General features: G+C 35.7%; 1 protein-coding gene across 6 annotated transcripts in view; it reads left to right on the forward strand.

Annotated features, from left to right (window-relative positions):
- The window catches only part of LOC124179789 (protein artichoke-like), a 263,799-nt gene extending 259,774 nt beyond the window's left edge, over positions 1 to 4,025 (forward strand). For all 6 annotated transcript variants that reach the window (XM_046564532.1, XM_046564533.1, XM_046564531.1 and 3 more), the window contains 2 exons: positions 162 to 493; positions 1,556 to 4,025. In XM_046564532.1, coding sequence (XP_046420488.1) covers positions 162 to 493; positions 1,556 to 2,125 — 902 coding nt within the window. In that variant the 3' untranslated portion in view covers positions 2,126 to 4,025. The remainder of the gene's footprint in view (positions 1 to 161; positions 494 to 1,555) is intronic.
- The last annotated feature ends 10,343 nt before the right edge of the window (positions 4,026 to 14,368 follow it).

Genomic DNA, 14,368 nt, shown 5'->3' on the forward strand with positions numbered 1-14,368 from the left:
CTACAAGTACCTTCAAGTAAATCAAACGACAAGTTTTTCTATCGAGTGAGTAGACAATGAATAGAAGCACAGCTACCATCGTGGTCGAAAAAATTCTGTTTGTTAAATGAATCGGGGAAATACGCGTTGCCAATACGGTTAAAAACAAATCCATTTTGCAGAAAATCCCCTCAACTGCGGATGCGAATCTCAAGAACTTTGGGAATGGCTGAGGGACCATCAAAAGCTTGTGGGTGGCGTTGGCCGAAATAGAGGTGGAATGGGAGTCAATGAGATGGAAAGTGGATTGCTGAGATGCGAAAAACCTCCCGAACTTCGGGGCCAGGTATTCCTGGACCTCGACCCCCACGCCTTTTGTTCGGCTCCGCTCATCCCTAAGCTCGCTATCCAGGACATTCAACCGTTTTCGGTTCTAGTTTCTTGGCAGAGCAGAAACCATTCAAGGCTTCAAGGATACCAAGTGGCGTATCACGCGATGGACAACGTCGATGAGGTTAGTAAATATGTGTTTTCACTGATGTATGTCTTAATTCAAGAAAAATGAACATTCTCCCAACGAATTTGGAGTAAGAAATTTTTGCTGAAATTATTTTTTCTTCGTGGGTCCAAAAAACGGTTGCCTACTTTTTTGTTGACATTCTTTTCTCTTTGTGATTCACCAAACTCGATAAACTGTAAAGGTGACGTTTTTTCGTTGAAGAACCCGGTTCAGTTTAAACTCACATACTGACAGGTATTCCATGATTAAAATTTTTATCTCATTTTACTGATGCATTCAGGAAAATGAGTCTCCTTACCCATAAATTATGAGCAGTTTTTGGTATTATTTAATTTTTTTAATGAAATTGAATATTCATAAGCAAATATTTTCGATACAGATAATTTGTAGCTGAAAGTCAACACGACTTCTTCTCGAGTATTTTAAAGGAGCGATGCTATTAACTCTTTCAACACCGTTGTCCATTCCAGTCGACATAGATTTAAAAAGTTCATAACAAAAATCTTGTTTGTAAAGTGAATCAGGGAAATACGCGCGTAGCCAATACGGTAAAAAACTCATCAGACTTTTCATCGTGGATGGGTTTTGTTAACAGTTTGGACACCATTCTGAAAAAAAAATTTTTTTTCAAGATTGTCTCTGTATACTATCTGATCGAGAAAAGTACAGTTGAAGTAGTTGAAAAAAATGCGTCTAGTTTTCGTCCTCATTTCTAATTTTATAGGCTATTTGAAATAAAATTTTTGTCAGGAAAAAACGTATTTATATTCCTAGAATAATCTCAAATGTTACGAAAAATATATATAATCTCGGCACCTAATCTTTCATAGTTATATCTGATCGTAATACAGTACAATAATTTCAATAAATTATATTCCTACAGACGAAAATATTCCGTAGCATTGTATTTTCTTCTGGCTTATTCATGAATATAACAAGAGTTTCAAAATTTTTCAAATTATTTCGTCTTTTTAGGTGCGTCTCCTGAACTCACGACGAACGGTTTCTCGAAAACCAACGCAAATTCGAAACAAAATGATCCCCCGTTTGTTTCAGGTGCGAGGAAAGGTGTTGGAGCCAAGCGCCCGTTCGGTGAAACTTCCAAAATTGTTCTCAAACACGCGTTACCGGATCTGCGTATTCGGCCTGGGTAACTGGGGTGACCTTGAAGAGCAGAGAAACATGATTGGTCAGTTCAACGCGTCGCACGGTGATATTTTCGAGATGATGATGCTGCCGGAAATGATCGACTCTCGGACGAGTCGATGCACGGAAGTGAAGACCCTGGAGGCCGTGGAAACGGAAATCACCAGTATCGGCTCCGTCGGGGAAGTCGAAGGAGTGACGAGCATACTAACCCGAAGATTAGGTCTGATAGTCGGGTGCTGCATGGGCTTTATCGTGTTCATAGTCCTGGTTTCCGTGCTCGGTTATCTCAAAGTGAAGAAACAGAGGGAAGCTGTGAAGCGAGACCAGCAGGCCATTCCGTCGGAGTGCATCTCCTACCGGCACTTCAGCATCCAAAGTGGAGAAGCCGGACACGGGGCCAGAGTTACGAACCAGGATTCACAGCAGCAGCATCCAAGCTTCATCACCAACGTTGGTAACACTTCTCTGAACGTTTAGGCGTTCGCCAAAAACGATTGGACGACATAATCTCGGGATGGAAATGGAAGGGACAGCTCTTCTCACGGTTGAAACAAAACTGAACCAGTGAAGGGCATCCTGCTCAAACTCCGAAGAAAAATAGTAACTCGATATTGAGAGTGTGTGACGAATGATTTATCGATCGCCTCGACGTTCCAAGTTGCAGGAAATGATAATAATTATGATTGTTTTAAAAGTGAATGTCATTGTCGATTCTATAACCTTGAAAACAATTAAAGTTTATATAAAAGTGACTGACCAAAATCGATCGCCAACGAGACATTGATAACCAATTTTAACAATAATTAATATAGGCAAAGTGATGTAAATAATTACATCTACGTAGGTATGTATCAGGTACACAGTCACGTACGCTCATATGAAACCCAAAACACTAAGCTTCTGTCCAACGAATTGTTATCCTAAGTCGAAAATAGAAGGAATAGGAGAAAAGTCAGTTTATTCGACGATTAGAAGAGAGTGGGGCTAGTTGTCAGAAGTCAGTTTCGGCTTTTTACCTGTACTGCCGTTCGAATTTTTATTCCTGCCTAAACTTCAACGTAAACGGAAAGAGATTCGCTGAAAATTCGAATTTTACTTTCCGACATCATTTTTTCTTTATCAAAAGATTCCAGCTGCCACAAATAGACAAAGTATTTCCCAATAAAAAAAAAATTGGTAGATAAGTTTTTGGTAAATTGTTTTCTTGCAAAAACATTGTATTAATAGTTGCATATGAAAGGGTTATAAAACGTGCACGCTTAAATGGAAGAAGTAAACGAAAATTGATAAGTGTTAATTCTCTTGCCTGCGACTAGCTCCAAGATTATTGGTTCATTAGATAAATCAAAAGACTGCTCCAGGGCCTATACAAGCGTAACGCGATGAGCACGCATGTATAAAACATACCTATACGTATACACAATAGGACCTTCTACCAGAAATCTCCGTACACCAGCTATAAAACCTGATTAAAATAGTTGAACAAATTAGCAATAAGATGGGGGGGAAGTGACGCATTTTGTAAAGAAGAGAGTCTAAAAACAAAAGTGAAAATAAAAAAAAAAAATAAAATAAAATAAAAATAGGGAAAAACTAACAATTTTGTACGAGCTTTAATTTATCGTAATTTTAAGACGGTGAGATTAAAATAAATGGTTCTCGAGGCGCAAGGTGTTTTGATGGTAGCAAATATTAAAGGCGAGCTTTGACGTACGTTTAAGTAAATCAACTGCCTCTTTAATGCCCATTTAAACTGCACCCGGTACTCGATTATCATATAGGTATACCTTGTTATATTGAATTTTGACAAAGCTGCATTGCATTTTACAGTTTCAACGGGCCATTATATGGAATCAGAATCTTAAACAACCGAATATTTCGTAAAGTGCATTCAACTTTGATGAAATTGGTCTTTTTTTTTTGTTATGTAAATTAAACGTCCGACTATGTCTTCTTCGCCGTGTTGCATCTAAGTGCATGTACAGAGTGAATTTCCAATGACCGCATGGTCCGTCATCTATTGAAATTCAATGCGCATATGCTACAATCCGAGAGCACCTGTTTGCCAGGCCGACCAACTGCCGTAATGTAACCTCCAAAATTCTGCCAGTTTTCGGTGGCAATTCTGCCCATGACTCAATTGTCAAAATTTATGTAATATATAATAATGTTTTAATTCACGCTAGGACGCTCGGCGTCTCACCTGCTTTTTTTTTTTTTTTTGCAGCTTTCTATTTGTTAAACTACTTTTTTGATAACAACTGCCGAGTTTTTTGGTCCACATGGCCCCCGAAATATTTCCAAGTCTAAAAACAAAACATAAAATTTATTTGTTTATTTATTGTAAAAATAGCACATGTAAACAAATGGTCGAAATTCGTACCAATTTTTACACAAACACCAAAATATTTTACACGATATGTTCAACACTTTTCTTGTTTTTTTTTTTTTGTCCGCCATATTGGATCCGTCATTTTGAATTTTCGAATATCGAAACAAGATTCGTGATCAACGAACCCAAAAGCCCGTGTAAACAAAATTTCAAGTGAATCGCATATAAGAAAAAATATATGCTTGAAGGGGTGAACATTTTTACAATTCTAGAGCGACTTTCAAGGAGTTAGCTTTTCAAAGTATGAACATGTTCTCTTTGTTATGATTTACTAGCTGAATTTCAAAAAATCCTAAGGGTCGAAGTAACGATTCTTCCTGAACATGGATGATTATAGTAATGTCACTAACCTCAAACTCATGAAATTTTTAAGGTAACGTACATCGCGGCGAACTATCGTCTAATAAGGGTTAGTTTCCCTGGCAAACAAACGCTCTCGAATCGTTGCGCGCGCGCATTAAATTTCAGCAGACGACGGACTATGCAGTCGTTAGAAATTCACTCCGTATACACAGTATATATTGTGCATGTGTAATATATTTATAAACTGGAACAATTAATCGCAATTTCTATAAGCGCGACTTAAATGACGAGGTGCTGCGTCTCGTAGAGAATACTGGTAGATTGTTATTAACCATACAAATAGCGTATGCATAATATTATTACAAAATGTCGTACGTATACCTGTAGGTACTATCTGATCACAATTGAAAATTTGAGTTGGATCAATCGGCGCAATAATGAGCGAAAAAAGCGTATGAACCACAAATGATTGCATAAAAATATTTTTCATATATCGCGTCGGGTATGTATTATAATGTGTATATAATAATGCATCTCGTTGCGTCCGTACGGCTATATGTATATTGTATAAAACGAATAATGTGTCGCCGCAGCTCTATTACATATTGAATTATACATGGTATGTAACTAATACTAGGTTACTCTCTAATAAAAGAAATTTTTTATAATAACCACAGTCGCCTACGCGCGTTACGAGTTTTTCGTATTCGAACCTCGAAAAATTAACTATCATACACTCAAGCAGCGGAGAGAAAACGTCGAAGCAGCACGTAATCGATGTAAGTATACCTACAGCTACAATTACGCAATCGGTAATGTATGTTAATTCGTTTCGCTTGTTTCCTCGAATTAAAAGAGGAACGAGGTTTCAAGCGAACCTTCGCATGTTTCGAGCTGGGAAATAGAAAAACTGAAATCTTGTAGAAAAGGTTTCGTCAGAAAAATTTTGGGCTTATACCAGTGAATATTTTCTCTACGTAATCTCTCGTGACAATTTTCCGAGGGATTTTTATTTTCGTCGTGAAAAACGCTGGAAAACTGCGTTACTACGACATATTTTTTCCACATTATTTTCATTTCACCTTGTAGAAATTTCGTCACTTTTCTCTGAAAATTTCACCATTACTCAGGTATTGTTGTTTAGTCACTTCTTTGGGGAATGCGTTTATTTATCTATGTAAATTATTTTCTGTTCGATTACAGGATTTGGATTCGGTTTTGCGATATTGACACTTTTGCGCGTTATATTTCACACGATACTTCAGCATAATAATAGACTTTCAAATTCACTATTTCAGAAATTAAAAACTATACAAATTACTTCTCCGCCAGACGTTTCACGTGCAAGAAGATACAATATACTCACAATAAGACAAAAAAAAAGATGATTACACTTAAACCATCTACTTGATTTGATTCAACGACACGTCTCCGACGACAATTTTCAGTATCCCAGATGGAATATCTCTTTTATGTAATGAAAAACAAAACACTTGTACCATTTTCGATCACCCTCGGTATCAGTTCAAATTTTTAATTCAAAATGAAATAAAGAAATCCAATGTGCGCAAGAGATTTGAAACTAATCGCAAAAAAACTTTCCAAACGATTGCTTATTAAATCGCGAGTAAAACGAATAATGTTTGTTATTAACGAATGATAGACTTTTACATTTCTTTACATTGAGCGTTTCATTACGAACTGACGACGATTGGGTTTGTTATTTAAAGAGGCGTTTCATACACGTGTCTGTCTAACTTCTCCACCGGACCTTAGTCTAACTATTTTTCATTCAGGTTACAACAGATTATTGTAATTACGGCACAAGCAAATGCGAATCAGAGAACCTACACGAACCAAAGTAGATAGTCCGTTGATCGTATGCGAGGCTTGAATTTCTCCGACTCCTCCGAGAAACGTGTATGAGATAAAAAGTAATGGCAAGAGCAGAGTGAAGCACGATGATCTTGAAAGTGGCGAATCCGAGGATTCAGAATCCGCTATCCAGCACGTAAACTCCCAGCAGGACTGCACGCGATCGAAGAATCCCCAAAGTGCTCTCCTGAGGTTGGGAACGTGACACGCGGCGGGATTCGGTTCTATATTCTGGAAGATTCAAGTGCTCGGTGAATTCGACCACTGCGTGGGTCGGCACTCTGATCGTTCTTGCTGGTTTTAGATATCAGCCAGTGGCGTGAAATTCTAAAGCACTCCTCGCCTCGTAGCGAAGCAAACGTACGAACAAAAATACGATGCTTGTAACGAAGGTTTGAAAGCGCAACTGAAATTAAACGAGTTCAATTTAACTGAAACAATATTGCTTTGACACAAGAAAATGACTGAAAAACTTTAAATTTCAGGAACAGTAGCACAATTATCGATCTCATTATCAAATCGCGGGTTTTCAATGAACTTTGGCTCGATTTGTTCGTAAATAAATTCTTTACAGATCTAGGAAAGTGGATTTTTGGATAACGGTGGAATGCTTTTTACAAAGTCATTGGTTTACTATACTTGACTCGTTATGTTTTTTTAATCAACTGTGAAGCCATGTAGAAGATGTGATTTTTTTGATATGCAGGGAATTCATTTGTTACTGAAATCTATTCAAAGTCATAAATAATTCGGCTATTGAAGCTGAAATTTATGGTTTTTCACATTTTTTCTGCCCTTGGGGAATATCGCTTCAACTAAGTTGAATTATACGAACTTCAGTTGCACTTTCCAACCATCGTTACATGAGATTTCCTTCTTCACAGCTCTGACCTAACCGTACATTTGCTGTATCCTTAAAGGGATGCCTTAGTCGATTTCTAAGTTGGTTTACACATCTCCAAATATCGAAGTCCACGTATCTCAAACGCGAACAAGGGCTTAACAACCCCATTCTATTACGATATTCTGAACAAAAACATTCCAACATATTTTCATTTCGTAGAATCCGTCCCATTTCTTTATTTCTAACTCAAATAAAAATGTGCTCAAGTGTTTTTGTTCAGAATTGTATATACAATGGGGCTGTGAAGCCCTTTTTTGAGATACGTGGACTCCGATATTTGGAAATATATATATCACAGTTGAAATCGACCAGGACTCCATTGCACCACCTTAAAGAGGCCGGTCAGTTAATAATAAATAATTTTTCGCTTGTTAGATTGCGAGATATTATTTTATTGAAAATTCATAGAATTCGCATGCTCTTGAGCTACGAAGATTTTCCTAAATATGCAACAAGAAAAATTAAATTATCAACCAAAACTTATCATTTCAAATCGCTTTGAGATGTTTGAAGATTGATTAGATTCGTTCGATTTCAATCCAGGGTAATTTATTTTGTCCAGAATAGTATTTTCTATGATCCTACTGACAGCGAAACATTTTTTTTTAGTTTCTTAAAATTCGAATGCGGAAATTAATCTGTTGAAAATTAAAAAATTGATTAACGTGTTTCTCCAGAACCGGGAAAGCTAGGGGCTTGAAACTTGCTGGATTTTCGTATCTTCGCATACGCTACAAGACATCAAAATTGCATAAATATCATATTTTTGATCCAGATCGTTTGCCGATAATTAGTGGAATGAGCAATATAAATTTGATAAATTCTCAATGTTCGACTATCTTGTAATCAATTTAAGGAAAAAAATACTAACGCAATGCCAAAATTTGATTCTACGCTGTTGATATCGATGGTATGCGTACTAAAGATTTTTCTCTGATCATTTTGTATAAATACAGAAGAATACTTGTCGCAACCAGTTCATATAATCGTATAATATATAATATACGACAATAAAAATATTTACATAAAATTATTTAATGTATAAAAATTGAACAAATAATTTATAATGTTGTTACCGTACTGTATTGAAATAAATTTACGTCGTCGAATTTAACTCGTATAATGATTTGCAATTATAAGAACAATCGAATTATGACTTTACACTTGTCTGTAACACGTAGTTAGTGCACTGATTGTGAGAGAAATTATTAGTTCCGGTCACTCCTCGATCCTTAACTATTTTCATTTTTTACCACAATCGAAAAATATACTTCTAGGTAGAAAATGAAAATTAGTTTGCTAGCCGTTACGAGAAAGTCTAATATCCGTTACTATATTTTCTTGTAACTGTTGCCAAAATTTAACGCTTGTGCAACAATAAATTGATGTTAAAGCTTTATTTAACTAAAAAAGTAAAGTAAACCGAACAAACTGATTTTGCGTCGCAATTACCGAAAAAGGATCGACATTAGCACAAAACAGTTACGCGTACATCGTTTTTCGTAATTCCAACAATATTCGAACAGTTTTTTTAAACGACATCTGTTTTACTGAATTTTTTTAGTTACTATGACAAATGAAATTTTTCTCAGTGTGCCGGTAGACGACACTCGTAAAATAAGTAAAACGAACACGCTGAACCTTACGAGCCCGTGAAATTTCGAATTGTAAAAATAGCTGCAGCATTGTCGTTTTTCCTTACAATTACCACTCGGCACACCCTCAACTCCGTTGCGAATTCAATTCAGTAGATATTTCACGCCTCGAGGCCTTTGTTCTTTCCCCGGCATCTGCTCACCTCCACTCCATAATTGCGCATCCCTACTTTTCAATATCTTCGCCACTGATTATTGCGCAAGAATTGACCTCGTGATTTTCGAACCGGGCGAAATTTTTTTTATGCAAAGTATACGTACGAAGAAAATTTACTCATTGTTTCATCGTTTAAAATATTCATCTTTTCTGGGATGAAATTTCAGAATATTCTATTTTGTTGAAAAGTGGGCGTGCCGACTAACCTAACAATTAATATCTCCAGTTCCGCTAATCGTAGTGACCGAACGTGACTTACGTTAAGAAGAAAGCAAGTTACTGAAAAAGTGATAAATTTTAGTCGTTATAAACGTATAAACTGCTTGGGCATATTTTTACATAAAATGTACAATATTTCTGAAATTGGAACGAAAAATTCCTAAAACGCTAACACAAAACTACAAGACATATATTTTTCTCAGGATGGCATCTCGATGAATTCAGTTTTATTTTGTTTTTCAATCAGGAGATATAAACAAAACAATTGGATGCATCGACATTCCAACTCCGCAAAAATATACATCTTACAGACTAGCGAGTGAATATTTCAATAGCACATTCATTTACCGTTTGAAAAAATGCCGAAAATAGTGACAAAATATTTCAAGTTTTTAATTGCTAATTTAACAATGCGAATTTCTTAAATTTTACGTAACTTAAATTTTTTTACGAAATTTGCCACCCCGCTTCGGAAACACTTGTTATTTTTACATTTGCTCTGCGTATAAAGTTATTTTCGATCAATGTAAAACATACAAGATCACAAAAACTTGAAAATCCGTCCAGTTTGGCATGGAATTGCCCGTATACGAGTACATACCCATCCGCATTTCTGGCTCAGTACAAGAGGCTGAAGTGACCGCGGTTTTTTTTCGCCCTAGATATAACCATTTAATACCTGTGCCGGCTATGAGTCTAGAATCTTCCCCCAGAAAACCCCCGAAGCTAAGGGGCTTTTCTTCTCATTATTATTCTTGTTCCTCTTCGAATTTTCTTCATTCTTATTTCACTGGGTCTATCGATATTCCACTCAGCAGTTCACAGTCCTCGACGGTTTTATAAGACTTTAGATGGGTATATATATAGATATATATATAACTGCAATATCCAGGCCATTCGGTTATACCGTAAAAATTTCACCTCCCGAGGTGTCGCACAAAGCTGGACTGTCACATTCATTTCTTAAAAACGTGTTTCCGTGGTGAAATTTGGATTCTTCATTGCTTCATTGAAAAATTATACTCTCGGCACATGACGAGTTATAACTTGTCATTTTTGCAAATTTTAGTACTCCCAGAGATTTGAGACAGAATATTTATCTCCTGCTATTATTGTGTAAAAGATAAAAACAGAAAATAAAGATCAATTATTTGAATCAAGCAGTCTCAATACTACTTCGTTTTCCCCGTTGCAATTCGGTTGTTTTCAGTCACTCTAAAATTTATCTTTATTCGTTGTGAAAATTATGCGAAATCCTAGCGAAGAAAAAAATAACGTCATCACAGATGTGGAGAATACAAAAAACCATTGCTTCAAATATTTTTATTACATTGCAAAAGGATCGAAAAACATGCTGAGCAAAAGCAAAGTCTCGTGTGTATTTTAGAAATTGTCACCAATAACGAGCTGAATCCTCTGATTTGACAATTTTCTAAAACGTAATAAGGATGACATTTTCAAATTGATTATTGTTACTTTATTCGCGATCTACGAGTAAATTTTTTCTAGGTTCGAGCGAAATTACTAAAGCCAATAATTTTAACAGGCCCAACCAAACATGACTTAAGTAATATTACCAAAAATCACATTTAGTTCGACAAATCTCAGAGCAATGTTATTTATCCATTTTCTCGAACGAAGTTGCAATTGTCTCGATTTTTCTGTCAGAGGATGGAATGAAAAGAAATTAAAATACAATTGTTCGACTGGCAAAGTTTAATGTGCGAACAATTTTCCACTCAAGCCCACGTCAAAATGCGAGAAAAAATTTCACTTCTGAAAATCAACGTTCAAATATTCCAACATCTAACAATAAAACTGTTTTATAAAATCCACTTGACAGTCAAGCGCGCCAGTTAATTAGTGTGAATAATTTTCGACTAATTTGGAAAAAATGTTTCAAGCCTGCAGACCGTACTTGCCAATCTGCAAGAATGATAATAACAACTGAAAAATTCTATGACATTCTCCAGCTGCACGGAATTAGACAAGTTCCGGTTAGGAAGCTCCGAAGTTGGGGTGGCAGTTCAAAGTTTCCAACATCGAGCAGATATATATCGCGTCTCTCAGTCATTCCGGTAATTCAGTAACAAGGGAATATTACTTCCCTTTTAGTTTAGTAAGACTGTCTGAGCGAGAAGTAATCAAGTGGCTTTGTTTAAAATAGTTCAGTACCACTGTGTCGCATTCTCGATGCACAGTGCCCTAAAATATTAGACTCATTTCGCATTATTTGCCTCATATTATGGTTTGATATCATTCAACGAATCTTTTATTATTATACATAAATATATATGGGACATTCCACGAAAAAATCAAAGAGTCATCGACCTGACCTCCTCGGCTTCCGATGGTGAATGTATGTTTTATTATGTTTTGATCAAAAACGATGCCTCTAATTTTTCTACATTTTTCCGCCATTTTATAAAAATGTGGCGATGCGAAATATCATTGGCAAAAGGGTGGACATTTTTAAAATCTATGAAACTTTTTTGTAAAATCAGGTACTTGAAAACACATCTTTTCATCATGAATATACGTATATTTTGATTTTGTGTTTAAAAAAAAAAAAAAAAAAAACGAAACAATTCTTAGAATTTATTTTTAACGATAGTTTCTTGTAGTAAAAAATAAAATAAAAAATAACCCCGTTCTGATAAAATTCGATTTTCTTTTTTTCGTTTAAAACATTCGTTTGAATAAACTTTGATTATCGCGTTCAATCCAAATTGCAAGTCAAATCGATTAATAACCTTTTAAATATCACTTATTATTCTAACGATGTTGTATTAAAAGCAGAGGAATTATTAAGCAGTTCATCGCCGTCCACTGTCCGAAACATTAAAGGTAAGTGACAAAACTTTTTCCAGAAATTCATCACCGCTCAAGATGAGTGGTAAATTCGAAAAACTTTCAAAGAAGGAAAATTCAACATTGATCTAAGATAAATCGTGTTTAAGGATTCGTCTTAAAATTTAGCGTTAAATTGTGTTGCGAGTTGGTTTTTCTTCAAATAACAAATATTTGTATCCAATTTGTAAACAACCACCATCGATCGAATTTTCCAAATGTCGATCGTTGTGAACATCAGGCGTTCGTTTCAATTGTTAATCGTAATAACAAAGATGATGATAACGATCATGATGAAACCATTCCACAGATTGGCATGGATCGGATTTTAATAACATTAGCTACTCGCAGATTGGTGCATTTTTAGGCAGAATCGTAAAACGTCATTCCAATTATAGGAGAGAGCAGGTTTATGCCGGACAGTTTTACATTTCCAATATCCACGCTAATGTTACGGCGTGGATGATTGTGATCATGACGAGCGACTATCGATGACCGCATCCACACCCAGGCGTGATGTTATTACGGCCTGTTTCGGGTTCCTAACCCGTCGACTACGCACACTGAGAAAAATTTAATTTGTTATAGTAGCTAGAAAAATTCAGTAAAACAGGTATCGTTAAAAGAACTCTTTGAATATTTTTTGAATTACGAAAAACAGGGTACACGTAACCATTTTGCACTATTGTCGATCCTTTATTGGTAATTGCAACACAAAATCAGTTTGTTCGGCTTACTCTACTTCTTTAGTTAAATAATGCTTCAACATCAATTTATTCTTGCACAAGCGTTAAATTTTTGCAACAGTTGCAAGAACATATAGTAACAATGATGATAATGAGAAAGGATAGTAGGAGATACTAGACTTTCTGGTAACAGCTACAAAACTAATTTTCATTTTCTACCTAGAAATATATTTTTCGATTGTGGTAAAAAATGAAAATGGTTAAGGACTGAGCGGTAACAGGAACTAAAAATTTATCTCAGTACACACGTACAAAAAATAATGAGAAGTAAGAGGAACTTGTATTCAGGAGTTGAATGATTGCGTGTATCATTGATTTATTGCAAATGATGTTCAGAGTAGAATTAAAAAAAAAAATGTGAAGCAAGAAAAAGGGAAGAGAAGTAAATTTAGATGTCGGTGGAATGAAAGATGACTTTCAGAGAGTTTTTATGTGGGACGAAGGATACAAAGAATTGGCTGCAGTTTAGCGGTAGTGGAAGCATTCTGCTGATGCGGTATGGAAACCGAGGCAGCGAGGTGATGATAAGAAGAGGATGCAGGGTAAAAGGCAGCTGTAAGAGTGTGGAAAAGAATCCGAGGTCTGAAGGACGTAACACGACAACGCTTCAATGAAGAAAAAAACTAAAATGCATTTTCAAAGAACGCACTTCGATCTGTATGAATCTGTGGGAAAAGCGACAGTAATGTAAATGGTTAACGAAGTATAAGTAATATAAATTCTTACACCGAAAGAGGTAATTCCGAAGATACGTAAAGTTCCAGATTGTTCTAGAATTGTACTACATTGTTTCCAAACGATATTTGGCTTCAGTTAGACCCACGCTCTTTTTGATCGCTTTTCTGCGTTCCTGGGAGTCCAATTGGTCCAGAAAAGATCATACAAAACGATTCAGAGACTTGAGATTTTTCGCTCAAAGAAAAGTAAGGCTAAGAAAAGCCCTTTGGATTTTTGTTTTAGTGCATTTTCCGAGTTCATAGGGGTCCAGTTATTCAAAAATGGGTCATAGAAGTTGATTCCGAGGCGAAATGCTTTTTTGGTTAAAAAAGTTAAGCTAAAAGTAAGGAATTGTTTTGTTTTTTATTTATCCTTGATTATCATATGTAGTTGGATAAGTTTAGGGTCAGTTTGATCCCAGTGTGGCAGCAGTGTGATTCCAGATTGATGTGAAAGCGAAAGGTCAAGTTTCAATGATACTTTTATTGTGAATTAAGAGACATGTGCTTGACAGTAATATGTGATTTGAATCTTTTTTTGTATGAAGTGATTATATGCATGCATTTTTGATCAGAAGAGGTATACCACATTTTTAATGTTCTTAAAAAATTTTGCACCAAAGCTGCTGCTTCGAGGAATTATCATTATACTTCCATAATTTCCAAAAAAAAATAAATAAATAATTCTGCGACACAGCGGCCCCCTCCAAAAAATTATAAAAAAAATATTGTATTTCTTTTTTTTTTCAATGACTCTGCATCCTTTAATTCTACCTGTATTGAATGAATCATTGATTATCTATCAATATATATGACAAGAAATCCTGTCCCATAATCATCCTTGCAACGGTATAATGATGTCCTTAACCCATTCCCATTTTTCCTTGCAGTCAAATTCCTTGA

This window comes from Neodiprion fabricii, chromosome 4 (genome assembly GCF_021155785.1).
Source record: "Neodiprion fabricii isolate iyNeoFabr1 chromosome 4, iyNeoFabr1.1, whole genome shotgun sequence".
Lineage (NCBI taxonomy): Eukaryota > Metazoa > Arthropoda > Insecta > Hymenoptera > Diprionidae > Neodiprion > Neodiprion fabricii.